Here is a 16,126-nt window from a genome sequence, read left to right as displayed (position 1 = left end):
TGATCATAAAATGACTACATCACCAAAAGAAGCAGCCTCCTGTTTCCCCAATGCCAATCCAACCCACAACTAGGCACTTGTTCAGGGCCAAATGGGGGGTAGTTTAGTCCTTTCCACATCAGTAAAGATATGGTTTCCATTCCCAGCGGTGCTGTTGTGTGGGACAAGTCACTGTCCCTTTTCATGTTCCCTCCTTTCTATTTCAAAAACAGGAATAGCCTTATAAACCTGTTTTTTTTTTAAAGTATTCAAAGTATTCACAGCCATTAAAGAACTGCAGAGATGATAAGGTGTGTTTTAATTATTTTGCAAGTCATTCTTTACAAGGTTGTACTAGAAGCATACAGCCAATTGAAAGAGGCACCTTGGCTCTGATTCAGTCTTTGTTGAGGCAAGCTGCCAAACATGCCTTAGTGTAAGCTGTATTGGACTGCACCAGTATTATGGAAAATGGCTTCTTTGACATCGTTAATACTATACTGAACATTACAGCAAGTGTTTTATAGGCTTTAGAATGGGATTTCAAATTCCGCATTGATCCTAATATCAGCAGAAGTAAAACAAACAGAAATGCCTGAAACACTCTCCTCAGAAGTGTAAGTATTTCCCTAACCCAAACCACAATTTCCATTCCAGCTGAAAGGAAATTTTTTGTTTCATTTAAGTGGCTACTCTGAGGACAACTGAGCTGCAAGGAGGTATATTTTTATGTGACACCTGATAAGCAAGATGAACAGAGGTGATCTATTGATAAAAGTCTTCAAACCAGACTGATCACACTCCAGGGCAAATACTTTTCTAATACAGACACACAAAAGGAAACTGATGAAAATAAAAGTATAAGCGATTACTGCCGGCTTTCTTAGTGTGATGTATTAATTCTTGTTTGCTACAGCATTGCCCAGCTGATCTAAAAAGTTGCATATCCAAGCAAAATTGAGCCCTCGATGTTAATGTAACCCTTTCCACATTGTGTTAGGTGTATCACAAATATATGCTAGGCAATTTTGTAGCAGTATTTGAACTGGAACAAGGCCAGGAGCTGCTACCAAGCGCATTTTCAGCTTTAAAATGTTTACAAAGCCTTGACCTTGTGCATTCTCTAAAATTACTATACAGATATAACAACCAAAAAGCTTGACATTCACTTATTTTAACAGTTAGGCTGAAAGTACTGTTTATTATAAAGTCATTAAGTATTTCTTTTGAACAAATTCCTCTTCTCAGTTAAGTAACTTTGCATACAATTTCTTTACATCTACTAGAAGTGAGTTGAACATTTTATTTATTAACTTTGAAGTGAAACAGTTCAGCAACTTCTAAACACAAGCCTGTAAAATTAACAATGGTTTCAATTGTCAAATGTCTTCTCCAAAGTGTTATGGTGGTTTTTTTTTTTTTTTTCAAATCCAGTTGTTTAACTTTCCCTACGAAAATGTACTAAGATAATAAGCTCTAGAAAAACAAAAAATTGCATATGCTAAGTAAAGATATGCTAGAGTCTAATCAGCTAAAATGTGAGCAATTCTAGCCTAGGCAAGATACTGAAGCTCTGGGAAAGTTTCTGCTCTTGTTCCTAGAGTTGATGATTAGGACAGAGTTTTCGCCTCTCCTCAGTTATTTATCTGTCAGACTAGCTTAATTTGGTTTTGCTTCTCAGTTTCTGAAGACTAAGTGGAATGAGGTTCTACATAAAATCGCAGACACATTCCTGGAATAAGATGAAAGTGAATGTGAAAACTTTTTAGAGTCTTATCAACAGTGACTTCCCATATTTATACTGTCATTTACAGGCTGCTAGCCGTTAGTAATAACCAGTGATTGATGAAAACAACCTTCCTGGTAAAAACTTTGAGAGCTCCCCAGAGGTTTACTTCCTGCATCCCAAGTCTATCTTCTCTCTATCCACAACAACTGTTACTTTAATTATTTTGCCTGCAGCTGCTAGGGCAGAAAAATCAGGGGCAGAAGGAAACGAGTAAGTAGAGAATGAGGATTATCTGCTCAAGAAAAATGACCCTGTTCTGTAGCAGTATTTTCCACTTGTTTCTGTAACATCAGCAGGGGGAGCAAGTTCAGTTTGGGGCTCTTCCCCGACTCTCTTGTCCCACAATGATGGTTGGCCTCTTACTGCATATTCCTTACCACAGCAGCCTAAGACACAAAGAACGGTGAATAGAGAATTGCGGAGGAAAGGGAGGAAAAGAAATAACAAGGGAAAAGGGAACTGTTCCTCTTGCGCTGGAAAGGGAGATGACAAACAGCTGGAGAGATAGGCGGGGAAAGGGGAGAAATGCACGTATACTTCCTGCTGCCAGGAACCAAAGATTTCCAAAATACTCAGCCACTGAAGACCCTTTCCTTCATGGAAACCAGAAGCACCCTCCTTTTTGTGAAATCCACACCACATCCAGTAAAATCATTTATCAATACCTAAGTCATGTTAAAACTACAGTCAAGAGTACTGTAAAGCGAAATAAGAACAATTAACAGTGACATGCTTACTGAGATGTTTTTGGTTTTTATGCAAGCCCAATCCATATATAATAATCCTACAGATATTCCTAAATTGTTATAAAGGTATACTACTTGGTAGTACCAAAACCCACAATACTTTACAGCCACTTGAACAAGACGACATTACTGTTCCGCCAATGGAGAGTACCTTTGGAAAAGATGCTAGGCAGGCTCCTCTTACACTGTGATTTTTTTTTTTTTATTGCAGCTGTGCCTAGAATGGGTATGTCATGCATGGCTATCTGTTTGTTTTCAAACCGGTACAAATGAACCAGAATCTAGCATTATAGCCAGTGGACAATTGTTCCCTTTAGGCAAGCACGTACTATAGAAAAACTTGGGACAGTTTTTCTTAGTTAGTGACCATGGTAACTGAATGAGCCAAAATACCAAACCCAGATTTGTGAATGCCCAGGTGACTGTGGTGCAGTGTCCACCTCCACTTGCAGGTCTGAGTACACCTCTCTGCTCATGTCAGCTCTCCAAACCAAAACTCTGTTTCTCACAGGACTAATATTCCTCAGCCTTACGTCCCCTGCCCTCCCCATAGAGTTTCTCCCCACTTCTATATATGAACTGCAATGGCAGGGCAATGGTCCCTGAAATGCATCATATTGACATTTTTGAACAATGTAGACATTCAGTCTCCCTGTGGCCCAGTTACATCTCCAGGCATTGCTGAGCACGTTTAGTCACGGTGCACATACAAGCTGGAACATCCTTGTGATCATGAGAACAGCACATGAAGATAGTTACCTGAAAGCGGCCTGTGTTTGAAAAAGAAAGGTAGCTCTTCTCTTCTCAGACTTGTTGAAAGGTGAGTCACACTGATCTAGCAGTGAGTCAGGCTGTGGCAGATGGAGGTTTCTCCCCCTGTCTGAATACTGCACCCTAATCGCAAGCCAGTAGGTCATTTCAGTAGCAATGGATCACACCTTACATGCTGCAGCTGACAATCTTGCTAGCCTATTTAGTATCCAATAAATAGGTTTGGCTCAGTAGTTCATTCACACTGCACAGCACCGCAGAGCGGTAGAAACACACTACAGCTTTGCAAATGGAGCTGAGGCTTGAGCTTTCCACTGCTCTGTCTACACCCATTCATACATTGTCCTTTCTGTCATTGTAGGATTGCCTTTCCAGCTCCTCTCAGTTGGAGAACATTGGCTGAATAATTGTAAACAGATGAAAGCAAATTGGAGGGATTAGTCTTGAAAGGGTTCTACTCTAGCTTAAATAGAGACAGGCTCAAGGCCACTGCAGAATGAGTTTAGGTTGTAACAGGCCCGTTCAAGAAAGATGATGGAAGGCTCCTTGGTTATACATCAAAACTTATGGTTAGGAAAGTGCTGGCCCTAATATTTGTGTGCAACATTATGTGGTTTTGTGTTTCAGTAATTCAAAAAGCTCTAACTGTGATAAAAATAGCCTTGTGGTTCTTCTTGCTATGTTCGCTTTTAATTTACAATCCAGCTCTGAAATCCACCAAAAGAGATCCAAAAACTGGAGCACATCAACTACTGATACTCTGAACAGTCTCTTTAATGAGCACCAAACAATTTTAAGACACTGACACTTAAGAAAGCCATTAATTCTATAGGTTATACTTACACACCCAGAGGTGTAACTTCTTTATGTACAATCACCATAAACAACCGCTTTAAAACTTAGTAAGTCCATCTTGCAGGCTGCTGAAGAGGAAACAATAGAGATTTACCTAAGGTCAGAAGTGCCAGGATGGAACTGCAAGCTGTTGAACGCTATGCTTCTAGTTGAACTGTATTTTGTCCTTTCTTAGCATATTTATTCCTCTTTTACACAAGAATTAGAAAAGGATAACTTCAAGTTCTCTTTTTATCCCCCACCTAATCACACAGTGATGCTGAGATTTACAAACACAAGACAGACATCTGTGTGAATTTACTTTTGCTTCAGAAAGCTTTCCTTCTAAACGTCATTATGCTATTATGAGGAGAGAAGAAAATGTGGACCTGGGGCATGGACAGTGCTGGATTCCACACTCAATGAAATCTGTTCTTGTAGATGTAGAAAAGATGCTGAAATAATGTAATGTGTTTCTTTCCTTCAGGGAACTGATACACTGCAAGTTTACATTTTCATTATTTATTGATTTTAATACATACTTTTCCCATCATTTACACAAAAATAAATATAAAATTTAGGAAAACATTATTGACATTATACAGCCAAATAAAGCAAAAACTTATTCTAGAAAGTGAGTATCTGTAATATTAGCTATTATAATAACTAATTTTCCTTTCAGGACATAGTTCTTTTGTCAGTCAAGCAATTGAGAAACTGATGGGAACTGCGCCTTTACAACTGAGGACAGATTCTGGCGTACCAGTGATTTTAAAAGAAAACTGGACTTGGTTTACCACACTTCTAAAAAATTCTTTGATTTTATTTGTTTGTGATAATTTACTGATTAACTAAAGTATGACTCTGTGTCTTCTATAAATAGAATATCATTATCAAGATACTCCAAAATTATATTTCCACCATTGTACAATGGACAGTCTTTATCAGATAGCCATGTTTCCAATGTGTGCTCAAATGGCAAAGCTTCTCCAGAGGCAGTATGGCATAATCTCAATTTCTGTAAGACAAATAGCATGGAAATTAACATCAAGATTTGCCTACCTGAGATGCAAGAATTGGGGTGGGGGAGGGACAAAAGGGTAAAAAAAAACCCAAATCAAACCCTAACACGCTGGAAAATGTTTGTTATTTTTACTGATTTACCTGGGATGTTGATTTGTTGTTGTCATTTTTAAGGCTTGCTAAGGAAGCTGCAAAATCTACTACTTTGCCAATACTCCACTTACTGCAAAAGAACATGGGCCTGCTTTTCTCTTTGTTCCCCTTCGGTAAAAATACTTGAAAGTAAATTCTTTCTGTCTAGAAAAACATGGAAAATAAACAAAAAATTATTCACAGAAGAAACACATAATTACAGTCATACACATCTAACAGTTTTTCAGTAGAAAACTTAAACTTCAACCCCAAAATTACCAACTGAAACTTGTTCTATTCCATCAGGCCCCATTTTGCTGCACAATATAAATGACTGAGATCATCAAGTCACATCCCCTCCTGCTGCAGGCATGTATATGATGGATAGTAAGTTCAGAAAGGTGGAGAGAACATCTTTCGCCAGAGTCCCACAGCTAGACTGTTATATATAGACAGACATGAAAAGGTGTCTGCCCTGGGTTTACTAGACAATAATGACTGCTCTGGGGAGAAAAAGGTGAGTTTAAATAAGCAGTGCTGGCTTTTGGCAGCAGTATAATGTCTCAAATTGCAATGCAAAGGCAGTTAAAACAGAATTCACAATACTAGAAATGCCTGCTTCACAAACCAACGTTCTGGTCACGGCCAGCTAATCCTTTATCCTGTTTTTCCTCCTTTTATGTACTAAATGCTCTTTCAGTATCTACTAGACTTCTTTAAGAAATTTCAAGAGTAACCTATGAGGGAGAGGTTTTGAATGGGATTGGGACAATCCCTTCTTCAGGTTTATTTCTTCTTGACATTCAACAGAAGACACAGAGTAAGCATGACTGGTATATTCATCAGTTCAGACCGCTCTTACTGAGTCCAAGCCAGACACTATCAAACAAGACAGTAGTCTTTTTAAAGGATTTAATTATGCCTTCCCTAGAAAAATACGGAACCGCTCTTCCCCAGCTATGTTCATAAAACTGAACCTGAATTTCAACCTGCGCATTTTCATCAGAACTTGAGTGCTCTCCACACACACACAAAATCTTTTAACACCCAGGAACATTACAAAGGGGCCGGGGAAGCAGGACCTGAATCTTGCTAAAATGTAAATGTCCACAACTTGTAAAACAGCTAACACAATGGCCACCCTATTATGGACACATGCTAACCTCACTCAACTGCTGTCAGTACCCCAGCACCTTCCTACAGTTGCTCCTCCAGTTCCAAGGATGATGAGACAGTCTCCTGCAGTTCACTGGAACTTAATTCACAAAACAGCTCATTCTACTGTTGCATCCCTAACTATGGGATACACCTCCTGGAATTTCTGTGCCATATCCAAGAAAATACCAGTCAGTCAGGGACACAATAACTAACACTATTTTACAGCATGGCCCTCCTGTTTTGAGCTGGTCAGTCTCAAGAGGGGCAACTCATACCAGGTCTGACATCAAAAGAAGCAATCACCTGCAGAAAGCTAATCTCAACAAAGAGGTCAGAGAAAAGGTATTTCTAAGATAGTCTGATTTTCCTGATCATAGAATAAGAAAGGTCAGGAAGGACCTCTGGTGTCATGTGGTCCAAAACCATGCTCAAAGCAGGGGGAACTTTAAAGCTGGACCTAACTATAAAGGTAGATCGGGTTGCTCCAAGTCGGATACAATCAAGTTTTGAACATCCCAAAGATGCAGATTCCACAAATTTTCAGAGCAGCTTGTTCCAAAGTCTAACCACCCTCACTGTGATTTTTCTTCCTATTATCTAATTGGAATTTCACATGTTGCAGCTTGTGCACGTTGCACCCTGTCCTTTTGCTGTGCACCCCCAAGAAAAATGTGTCAATCTTCTGTATATAGTGATGAGAGAACTAATGTGTCTAAAAGGCATTCCAGAAACTTTGTCTTCAAAAAAATCTGCCATCAAACTGGAACAAACTGGGCAGAAGAAGGCTAGAAGGAGCCTAGGAAGCAATTTAAATAGAGAAGTGCTGAAGGTTAACAAGCTTAATTTATCAGTGTTAGAATTATTGCTGTTCTAGACGATTAAACAATTAATATCCAAATGAGAAAATGAATAGTAAGAGAAATTAGCATACAGTAATTTGTGCTACACTTTTTAGAGCTTACTGGCTTTGGAATTAGGAAGCAAATTTTAAAATTTTCTTATATATATAGAGAGGGTGGATTTTTTTTATTAGGTTCCACAATATTTGAAATTAATGACTTTCCCTCCACCACATATTTATTAAAGTGGTACTATCTGTGAAGAATGCTACAAGCAGGTCTTTGTATTATGAATTCTGCCTAAGCAGAGTTATCTAATTTCTAAGCGTAAAGTATAAAAAAGTATAAAAGAAGAAATTCCTAAGAGTACTCAATAATGGAATAGCTGTAGTTGTTTTAAAAACAATAATTAAATGTACTCTACTAAGGTAAGGCTTAACAATAAGACTATCACACAATGTTTTCAGTATTACAAAATCAATATAACAGGCCTAAACTTTGTGTGCTCCAACATAACAATGTGCTGAAAAGTAATTTAAATACAGTTCTTTTAAGAGAATGCGTAAGTACAGATCTAAAGTGCAACCCTAGATGAAAGAATCAAGGTGTTTCTAAACCCAATATAATCCTGATATGTGGAAAAGACTTGAACACCAGGTTTGACTGGCCACGGTAGTGAAAAACAATAAGGAATCTGTGAAATGCTTCGAGAATCAAAGATATTAAAGGCTGAAAGAAACATAAAGCAACTGTCAAAACCCTTTTGCAACCCAAAAGCAGGAACAACAGATCTCAGGCCCTTCATACCTCATCCAGAAATGTAATAAATGTCTATTAAACCCGAGCAGCAGAAATAAGAATGGAGCTTTGTGGAACGCAAAGCTCAGTTTCATATGAAACAGGTTCAATCTTACTGGTACAGAGTTGTGCAAGCTGTGTCCTGTCTGTATCAGAAGCCTCTCAGTACCCCAGCATGAAAACCCATCCCTTTGAGATGGGTTTGCCATGAGTGATCGGTACTCCCTGCTCCTGACCCCTGCTAATAAGGTTAGCATAATTCATGCCATTTTATGAGGCAAATGGACATTCTCTACGACTGAGCTGGTCACAAAGAAGGCTGCCTTTTCCCCCCACTCCCGATGGCCCTGAAGGTCCTGCACACCAGGCAGACTTCTTCTCCCCCTCCCTATCGGCCTCAAGGTCCCGGGGTGCCAGGCTGACTACTCCCTTCCTTACCGGCCTTGAAGGTCCCAGGCACCTGGCCAGCCTGGTGGTGATGACCCCGTCACAGAACAGGGAAGCCTAGCAGCACACAGAGCACTGTCCATAAAATCAAGCAGTTACAAGCCCTAAGTGGGACTTGGACCAGAACTGCCACTGAACTGCAAAACCCATGATCCCCCGCTGGCCAGGGACGCCTTCACTGTCTGCTTCTTCCAGGGACTGAGTGACTCGTATTCTTTTACATGTTTCGAGCCTAGATGATGACTGTGATATTGACACTGCAAGCCAAGTGTTAAGATTTGACCCGATCTGCAGAGGGTCCAGGTGATTAGGAACCATAAGCTAATCTGTGCTCTAAAATCCTGTGCTACGCTACTTACAAAATTGTCCTACACCAATTCTGATTATAAAAATCCTGTACTACTCTGATCATAAAATTCTATGCTATGCTGATCATCACAGTCTGTTAAAATAATAAAGCTTTAATTGTAACTACAACTTAGTGCCATCATCATTCTGCCAAGGATCCCCAAAACCACCTGTCTGTCCCTGAAGTGTCGGGTGACAGAATAAATTGGTGTAGTCGGCAGAATCCTTGGGTCAGAGTGATGATGACTGATTTCCCCAATAAATGGGACTCCTGGAGAAAGGGGTTTACAGAAAATAGATGGCAAGATCCCAAGTGGGACAAGAAGTGGCTAGAGGCAATAAGCCATGTCCAAAAGCCGTATGGAATGAGTTTAATAAATGGAAGGATATGTGTAAAGTGAAGAAGGACAGATGGAAGGAAGGAATGTGCTGGATATTAGCCGCAGTATGGAAAATTAGGAACAAACAAGTTGAAAGGTTAGAAGAGGAAATTATAAAGTTGAAAGGTGAATTGTCAGCAAAGGATTTAGAAATAAGTATAACCCAATTAAAGGCTGATCGCAAGTCTGGAAAAAAGAGTGTATCTTGAAAAACAATTAGTGCCACAAGTTATAGAAAAAGCAAGAAAACATACTGAAAACCTGTTAAAAGGTAGCAATATAGACCCCATAAAGGTTTGTGTAGCTATGTATGATAGTCACCGAGATGGAGACATTTGGGACAACCCAGATGAATCTGATGAGGAAATAATTGATTCTGTACCAATACAACCCCTGACTAAAGAAGAAATCACAACTCATGACCCACAGGGGAACAATCCGCAGAGATGGGATACTACTAATGTTCAAGATTTTAATGTGGATTATATGTGAAAAATTCAGGCAACGTACCAAAAATGACCTGGGCAGTCAATAGTTAAATGGTTGTGCCCCTCTGGCATGATAAAGCAGCAAGAGTATCTCTGTTTGCAGGAGAGGCAAGAGACTTAGATTTAGGTCCTGGAATTTTTCTCACCCTCAGAGGGAATGTTGCTTGAACCTTATGACCTTAGCTGTTCAGTGGGCAAGAGGAGTCCATTATCAAGATCGGAGCAAGGAACCTACAATTCCTTGGCAGGGTCCAGATGAATTGCAGGAAGCATAATTACAAGTGGCTATTATAACCTTATTACATTGAGCCAAAGCCCCGGGTGATGAACCTAGTCCTTGGGACATTGATTTGAGGTGTGATGGGAAAGGAGCTGCAGGGTCATGGAAATTAATCTTTAAGCAAATATGCCAGCATTTACTTACAGAAATCCATTCTTCACAAGTGCTCCGCAAATGCAAGAACTAAGTCCTAACCCTCCCATATGAAGGGAGCAGCGCCAGGTCCTAACTCCCTCAGTCCCACCTGGAGGTCGAACAAGTGCCCCACACGGCCATCAGGCCAATTTAAATAAAGAATATAATACCATCAGGAGACTTCTTAATCAAACTGAAAGTGCGTGATCTGAGTGAAACAAGTTATGTCATGCCTGCATAAATCAGGGGTACACTGGTGACTTGCTCCATGGTTTGCCTACCAAAAAACTACACTTGCTAGCAAAGGAAGCTATCCACATCTCTACCTTGCCCCCTCCCATAAATAGAAACTCTTTTAAACCACAAAAATGTCCTGACTTATCTCCTATCAGAGAGCAGTATTAGGGAACTAGACAAGGGGCTCAGACTGGTGGAGGTACAAATGGCCCTACCCTCTGCCCCTTGAGGACCAAGTCCCACCCTTTGAGCCATAGTAAACAATAATTTAAAGACTGATTTCCTCATAGATACTGGAGCACAACTATTCGTGATTAAAGCAGAATGATGTCCTGGAGCTATTCCTCTGAAACATCAGAAAATATTAGTAACCCGAGTAAATGGAGCAGTGGTTCCTTATTGAATTTTTAAGGTAAAACTGGAACTTCCCTTTTGCCTTACCCTGCCCCCCAAAATAGCAAATGCAACTAGGAAACTTATTTGGCACGGATATTCTGTGAGCTGGATACAGGGCAACACTAACTGGGCTATAGAATCAACTGATGAAGAAACAATGCCAGGACTCCAACCAGGAGGTCACCTTTGGCTAGGAAATAAGTCCCCTGGTCCACTTGGCAAATTGATTATGTTGGACCTCTCCCTCGAACACCCGAGGGGTGGCATTACATCCTTACTGGAGCTGAAATAATATCAGGCTTAGGGAAAGTTTTTGCTTGCCAGTAAGCTGATGGTCTTACCACTGTGGCAGGATTTAATCAATGGTTTGCTGACACTCCCATGCCCTCTGCTGTGCAGTCTGACAATGGCACTCATTTAAAAAAAAATAAAAATTCCAGGAATGGTGTTGCCTGGGTGTTTCACCTGTCCTACAGACCCCAAAGTAATGGCACAGTCGAGAAGTGGAATGACCTACTGAAATGAGCTCTAGGGCAAAGTTTATATACAGGAAAATTGGGTAAAGCCCCACCTAAGGCTGTTAGACTCTTAAATAACTGGCAGACACCCACTAGATGCCTGCTGGAACAAGAAAACTGTTTCTAAATGGGGACTCCCTCTAACTTTCACTGAGGCATAGTGCCGTCATCATTCTGCCAAGGATCCCCAAAAGAACCTGTCTGTCCCCCCAGTGTTGGGTGACAGCTGTATGGCAGGCAAATACATTTCTGCTATAAAATAAAGGAATTTGACCTGACTGCTCCAAACTCTACAGAGACGCCTTATAAAAGACATGACTAGTGAGATTGGTTTTTGGGTAGCAGGCTGAAATAGATGTATAAATGATTGTGGGCTTGAAGAATTAAATCCAAAACCAAACTGACGGAACTAGACGAAGAACAAGAAATTTAGAAAACTTCCCATTTCCTTTGAGAAGACAATTATTGAAAACAAACATGACTGACCTGAGGCAAGGACTTGTCCCCAGAAGCGTGCATTTTCAGTTTCATTAATGCCACTTTTGCTGCTGTCTCACTGTTTTTTGCTCCTTTGCGTTTTTTGCTTTTTGCTTCCTCATTTTTTTTAGAATCTGAGAACAATATTATTACTGTTAGTGTGATGATTCAGACCATCTCCTGAACGTATCTTGGAATTAGCCTATTGGGCCTCATTATATCTCCAGGGTTCCCATCCCTTTCATGTCCCTCTCATGTCCTCCCAAGGCCATATCAGGTACTCCTATTCAAGAATATTTGGAATTGTTACAGTTCTAGCAGAACTCCTTTACACTGAAAAGGAGATGAACACTATCATGAGGTTAACACAGGTTGCAAAAGCCAAAGAGATAAAAATTCCTAAGTTTCCACACCTGTGGCCATCACAGCATTCATATGGCAACAGTTTCAGGTCCTCCTTTCTACACATAACCCCACTGTCCAGTTAGGCAGTGCTGTTTATTCTCTTTCCTGTCCTACAGCTTGTTTAAAAGCTGCAAAACATTACTTTGTAGACTCACATTTTTTTGCCATCTTGGTTGCGTAGGTATAATCCCAGCAGACTGGCATGCGCACCCAACACGATACAGTTGCATTATTTGCACATGAATTAATAAGCAAATAATAATGGCTAGGTACAATTCATTACATTATAGTACTTGTAGAATGAAAACAAGACAATAATTCTGAAAGAAACCTGAGCCCTATTTAATCTCTAAAAATTCTCTTTATAGACCTATGCTACTGTTGTCTTGTCTCAGTCTAGATTAACATTATTACATGCTGACATGTGAGTTTAGGGCTATTGAAACAAGGAACCCCCATTCTTTCTTCTTATTTGGTCAAACCTGAACCCTCAGAAAATAGTCTTCTGAAGAAATTGTAGAATATATATCCCACTGTACTTGCCTGTAATCTGTTTAACTAGCTGCTGGGTGGCAGCCATTCGAGGTTTTGGTGTGTCCAGTTTCTCACATTCATGGTCTGATTGATGCCGGTGTCTGTAAACAACAGTGTAAAACTTTTATTACCTTTTCCATACACTAATGAAAGAGTATTGATGTTTAAACACTCTGTTCCACTCACCTTAGACAGAAATGTTTTTCACAGTAAGGACATAAAACTGGCAAAAGCTCCTTTCTGTTGCAGTCCTTGTATGAGCATGGGTAAGATCTGTGCTGATCTGGTTTCACAGAATTGTTTTTTATATTCACCTAGGCATTAATACAAAATGTTTTGTGTAAATAAACAGATATTACAGATACAAGTCACCACCCCAGCTTTCCAGAAGAACTGTGCTAGCTCTCTGTTCTGTGGGCAAAACTAGTCCAGTGATTCTCTCCTACTTTTGTCCTGGTTAAGTTTAGCTCAGAGTTAGAAAAACAACCATCGTCCTACTCAAATTCAATTTACTTCTGACAGGCAGAAAAAGAATAGATTCATTTTTTTAAGCTTGTCAAATTCTCAGTTAAATAATTCATACTTATATACTACATGTATATATCTAATCTGAAAATATACAGTTAAGTTGCACGGAATTTTAATTTTAAGGTAGTCACATATTATTAGATTACCTCAGAACATCCATGAGCATCCCGGCTCCTGTGCTGAAGGCTTTGTGGCAAAAGAAGGAAATATCACACCGTTATGAACATTTCAGGAAAAGAAAACTGCATGTGAAAACATTTAAGTGTTTAAAGAGTGCTCTGACAAGTTTTATCATGGGAACATTTCAATTAAATAATGAATCTTCTCCAAAATTTCTTCTAACCTTTGCATTTCACATCATGAATGGATTGATCATATTCTTCCTGAGTATGTAAAACATTTAGCCCTTGGAACTTACACTCCAAGATAACAAACCATTTCAAGAGAATAAGAACATTAGCATGCTTAAGAATTCAGGTCAAATCAACTGGAGTTTGTCTGTTTTAATGGACACCTTCCACAGCAGCAGAAATCCCTTGAAGGCTTCTAACGTGTTAAAGTAAAATCTGCCCTCAGTTTATCTGATCTTATCTCAGCTGCCCTCTGCTAATCTGAAGTGTAAATCAAAGTGCAGGCCCTGATTTGAACCTTGGAAGAAACTTCAAATTTTTTCCACAAGAAAAATACCACCCCTCCCCCTGCCCCCCAAATCAGTGCAAAACAGGGTCTAGCTAGATGCCTTCCAAAATAATCTACCTGTATTCTAGAGATATTTCCACTGATTTCAAAGCTCCACAACAGCTGCTCGGGAAAAATGTGGCAAGTTCAATGAAACAATTATTTTTTAACTAAATGTATCTGAACTGACTCACAGAATGTTTTATACAACATTCAGGCCTACTCAACTGCCACACTGCAACCTTATAGGAAAACCAATTTAATGTCCTTTTATGACAAGGTCACGTATCTAGTTGACCTAGGGAAGCCAGTATATGTGGTGGGTTTGGATTTTAGAAAAGCTTGACACTGTCTCTCACAGCATCCTTCTGGACAAAACGTCCAGCACACAGCTGGACAAGTCCATAATACGATGTGTGAGCAATTGGTTGATGGGTTGGGCTCAAAGAGTTATATAGTAAATGGGGTTATATCAGGCTGGTGGCCAATCACCAGTGGGGTTCCCCAGGGCTCCATTTTAGGTCCACTGCTCTTTGTGTTTTTATAAGTGATCTGGACACAGGAATCAAATGTACATTAAGTAAGTTTGCTGATGATTACTAAACTAGGAGGAGCTGTGGACTCCCTCAAGGGTAGAGAGGCCTTACAGAGAGATCTGTGTAGACTAGAGAGCTGGGCAGTCACCAACTGCATGAAATTTCACAAGAGCAAGTGGAAGATTCTCCACCTGGGACAGGGTAATCCTGGTTATACATACAAACTGGGGGATGAGAGGCTGGAGAGCAGCCCCGCGGAGAGAGGTCTGGGGGTTTGGGTCGATGGAAAGTTCACTATGAGTCAACAGTGTGCCAAAAGGGCCAACCACACCCTAGCACAGCATAGCTGGCCGGTCAAGGGAGGTGATTGTCCCACTCTACGTTGTACTGGTGCAACCCCACTTCGAGTACCGTGTGCAGTTTTGGGTGCCTCAGTGTAAGGAGGACATGAAAGTACTACATTGTGTCCCAAGGAGGGTGGACCAAGATGATGAAAGGCCTCGAGGGCAAGACTTACGAGGAGTGGCTGAGGTCACTTGGTTTGTTCAGCTTGGAAAAGAGAAGGCTGAGAGGTGACCTCATCGCAGTCTACAACTTCCTCAAGGAGGGCAGTGGAGGGGGAGGTGCTGATCTCTCTCTGGTGACCAGAGACAGGACACGAGGAAATGGAATGAAGCTGTGTCAGGGGAAGTTCAGATTGGACATTAGGAAAAGGTTCTTCACTGAGACCGTGGCTGGTCACTCAAACAGGCTCCCCAGGGAAGCGGTCAGGGCACCAAGCCTGTCAGAGTTCAAGGAGCATCTGGACAACGCTCTAAGTCATTTTATTTAGTTTTAGGTAGTCGGGTGAGGAGCAGGGAGTTGGACTCAATGATCCTTATGTGTCCCTTTCAACTTGAGATACTCTATGATTCTATGAACTTACCAAAAGACACCTGAACAGCCATCACATACAAAGGGGAGAAAATCTGAAACAGAGATTTGTTTTCAGTTAGACAACATGGTCTTTTATTTTGTTTCTAGCTTAATATTTACATGATTTAACTTTTGCTTACCTATATCATGGGGTAGGTATCTTTACAAGGACACTTAGCAGCTGCATGTACACAGTATCTAGAAGTGGCTTTTGTGACACAGTTACACTTAACTCCCCTAGTTAGTATTACTGAAAAGCATATGAGTAGGTAAATTATATTTATATACATTCCAAAAGTTGGAATGATGCTTTAAATTAAACTTTTTTCGATATCAAAGTTTGAGACGAGAACATTTGGCTAGCCATCAAACTTAGCAGTTGTGCGAAAAATTGAATTTATTGCGAGACCACTCAGAACGCCACGGACTGACTGCTGGAGCAGTCCTTCCCCTCCCCAGGGGGGACCCCCTCACCACCGCCCCCGGCGGCCCGCGGGAGGCCGGGCCCTGTCTCCGTGACCCTGCCGGCGACCCGCCGCGCCCTCCCTTACCGAGCTGGCGGCAACCCGCCACCCCGCAGTACTGCCCCAGCTCCAGCTCCGCCATTTTCCGCGCCTCGCAAATGACGGGGCGGAGGGGGGGGTGGGCTGTGTGGGCAGCGAAGCTGCAGGAACCGGGCGCGCAAGGGCTGTCGGGCCACTGGAGGATACCGCGCGCCGCCTGCGCGGGGCGGGGCGGTGCCGCTATGCAGATGG

At 41.0% G+C, this 16,126-nt stretch overlaps 1 protein-coding gene across 1 annotated transcript; it reads right to left on the bottom strand.

Annotated features, from left to right (window-relative positions):
- Positions 1 to 4,625: 4,625 nt before the first annotated feature.
- ZFAND1 (zinc finger AN1-type containing 1) lies at positions 4,626 to 16,083 on the bottom strand. The gene is made up of 8 exons (XM_030011125.1): positions 15,923 to 16,083; positions 15,382 to 15,424; positions 13,389 to 13,428; positions 12,901 to 13,028; positions 12,724 to 12,815; positions 11,785 to 11,909; positions 5,284 to 5,439; positions 4,626 to 5,137 (listed from the first exon to the last, which is right to left on the bottom strand). Exons 1-8 carry the CDS (start codon positions 15,975 to 15,977, stop codon positions 4,967 to 4,969), a joined length of 810 nt encoding a protein of 269 aa, XP_029866985.1. The 5' UTR covers positions 15,978 to 16,083; the 3' UTR covers positions 4,626 to 4,966.
- Between the last annotated feature and the right edge of the window lie 43 nt (positions 16,084 to 16,126).

Source organism: Aquila chrysaetos, chromosome 4, assembly GCF_900496995.4.
Source record: "Aquila chrysaetos chrysaetos chromosome 4, bAquChr1.4, whole genome shotgun sequence".
In the NCBI taxonomy this organism is placed as follows: Eukaryota; Metazoa; Chordata; class Aves; order Accipitriformes; family Accipitridae; genus Aquila; species Aquila chrysaetos.
The sequence above is the reverse complement of the archived record's forward strand: the minus strand, read 5'-3'. Positions and strand labels throughout refer to the sequence as shown.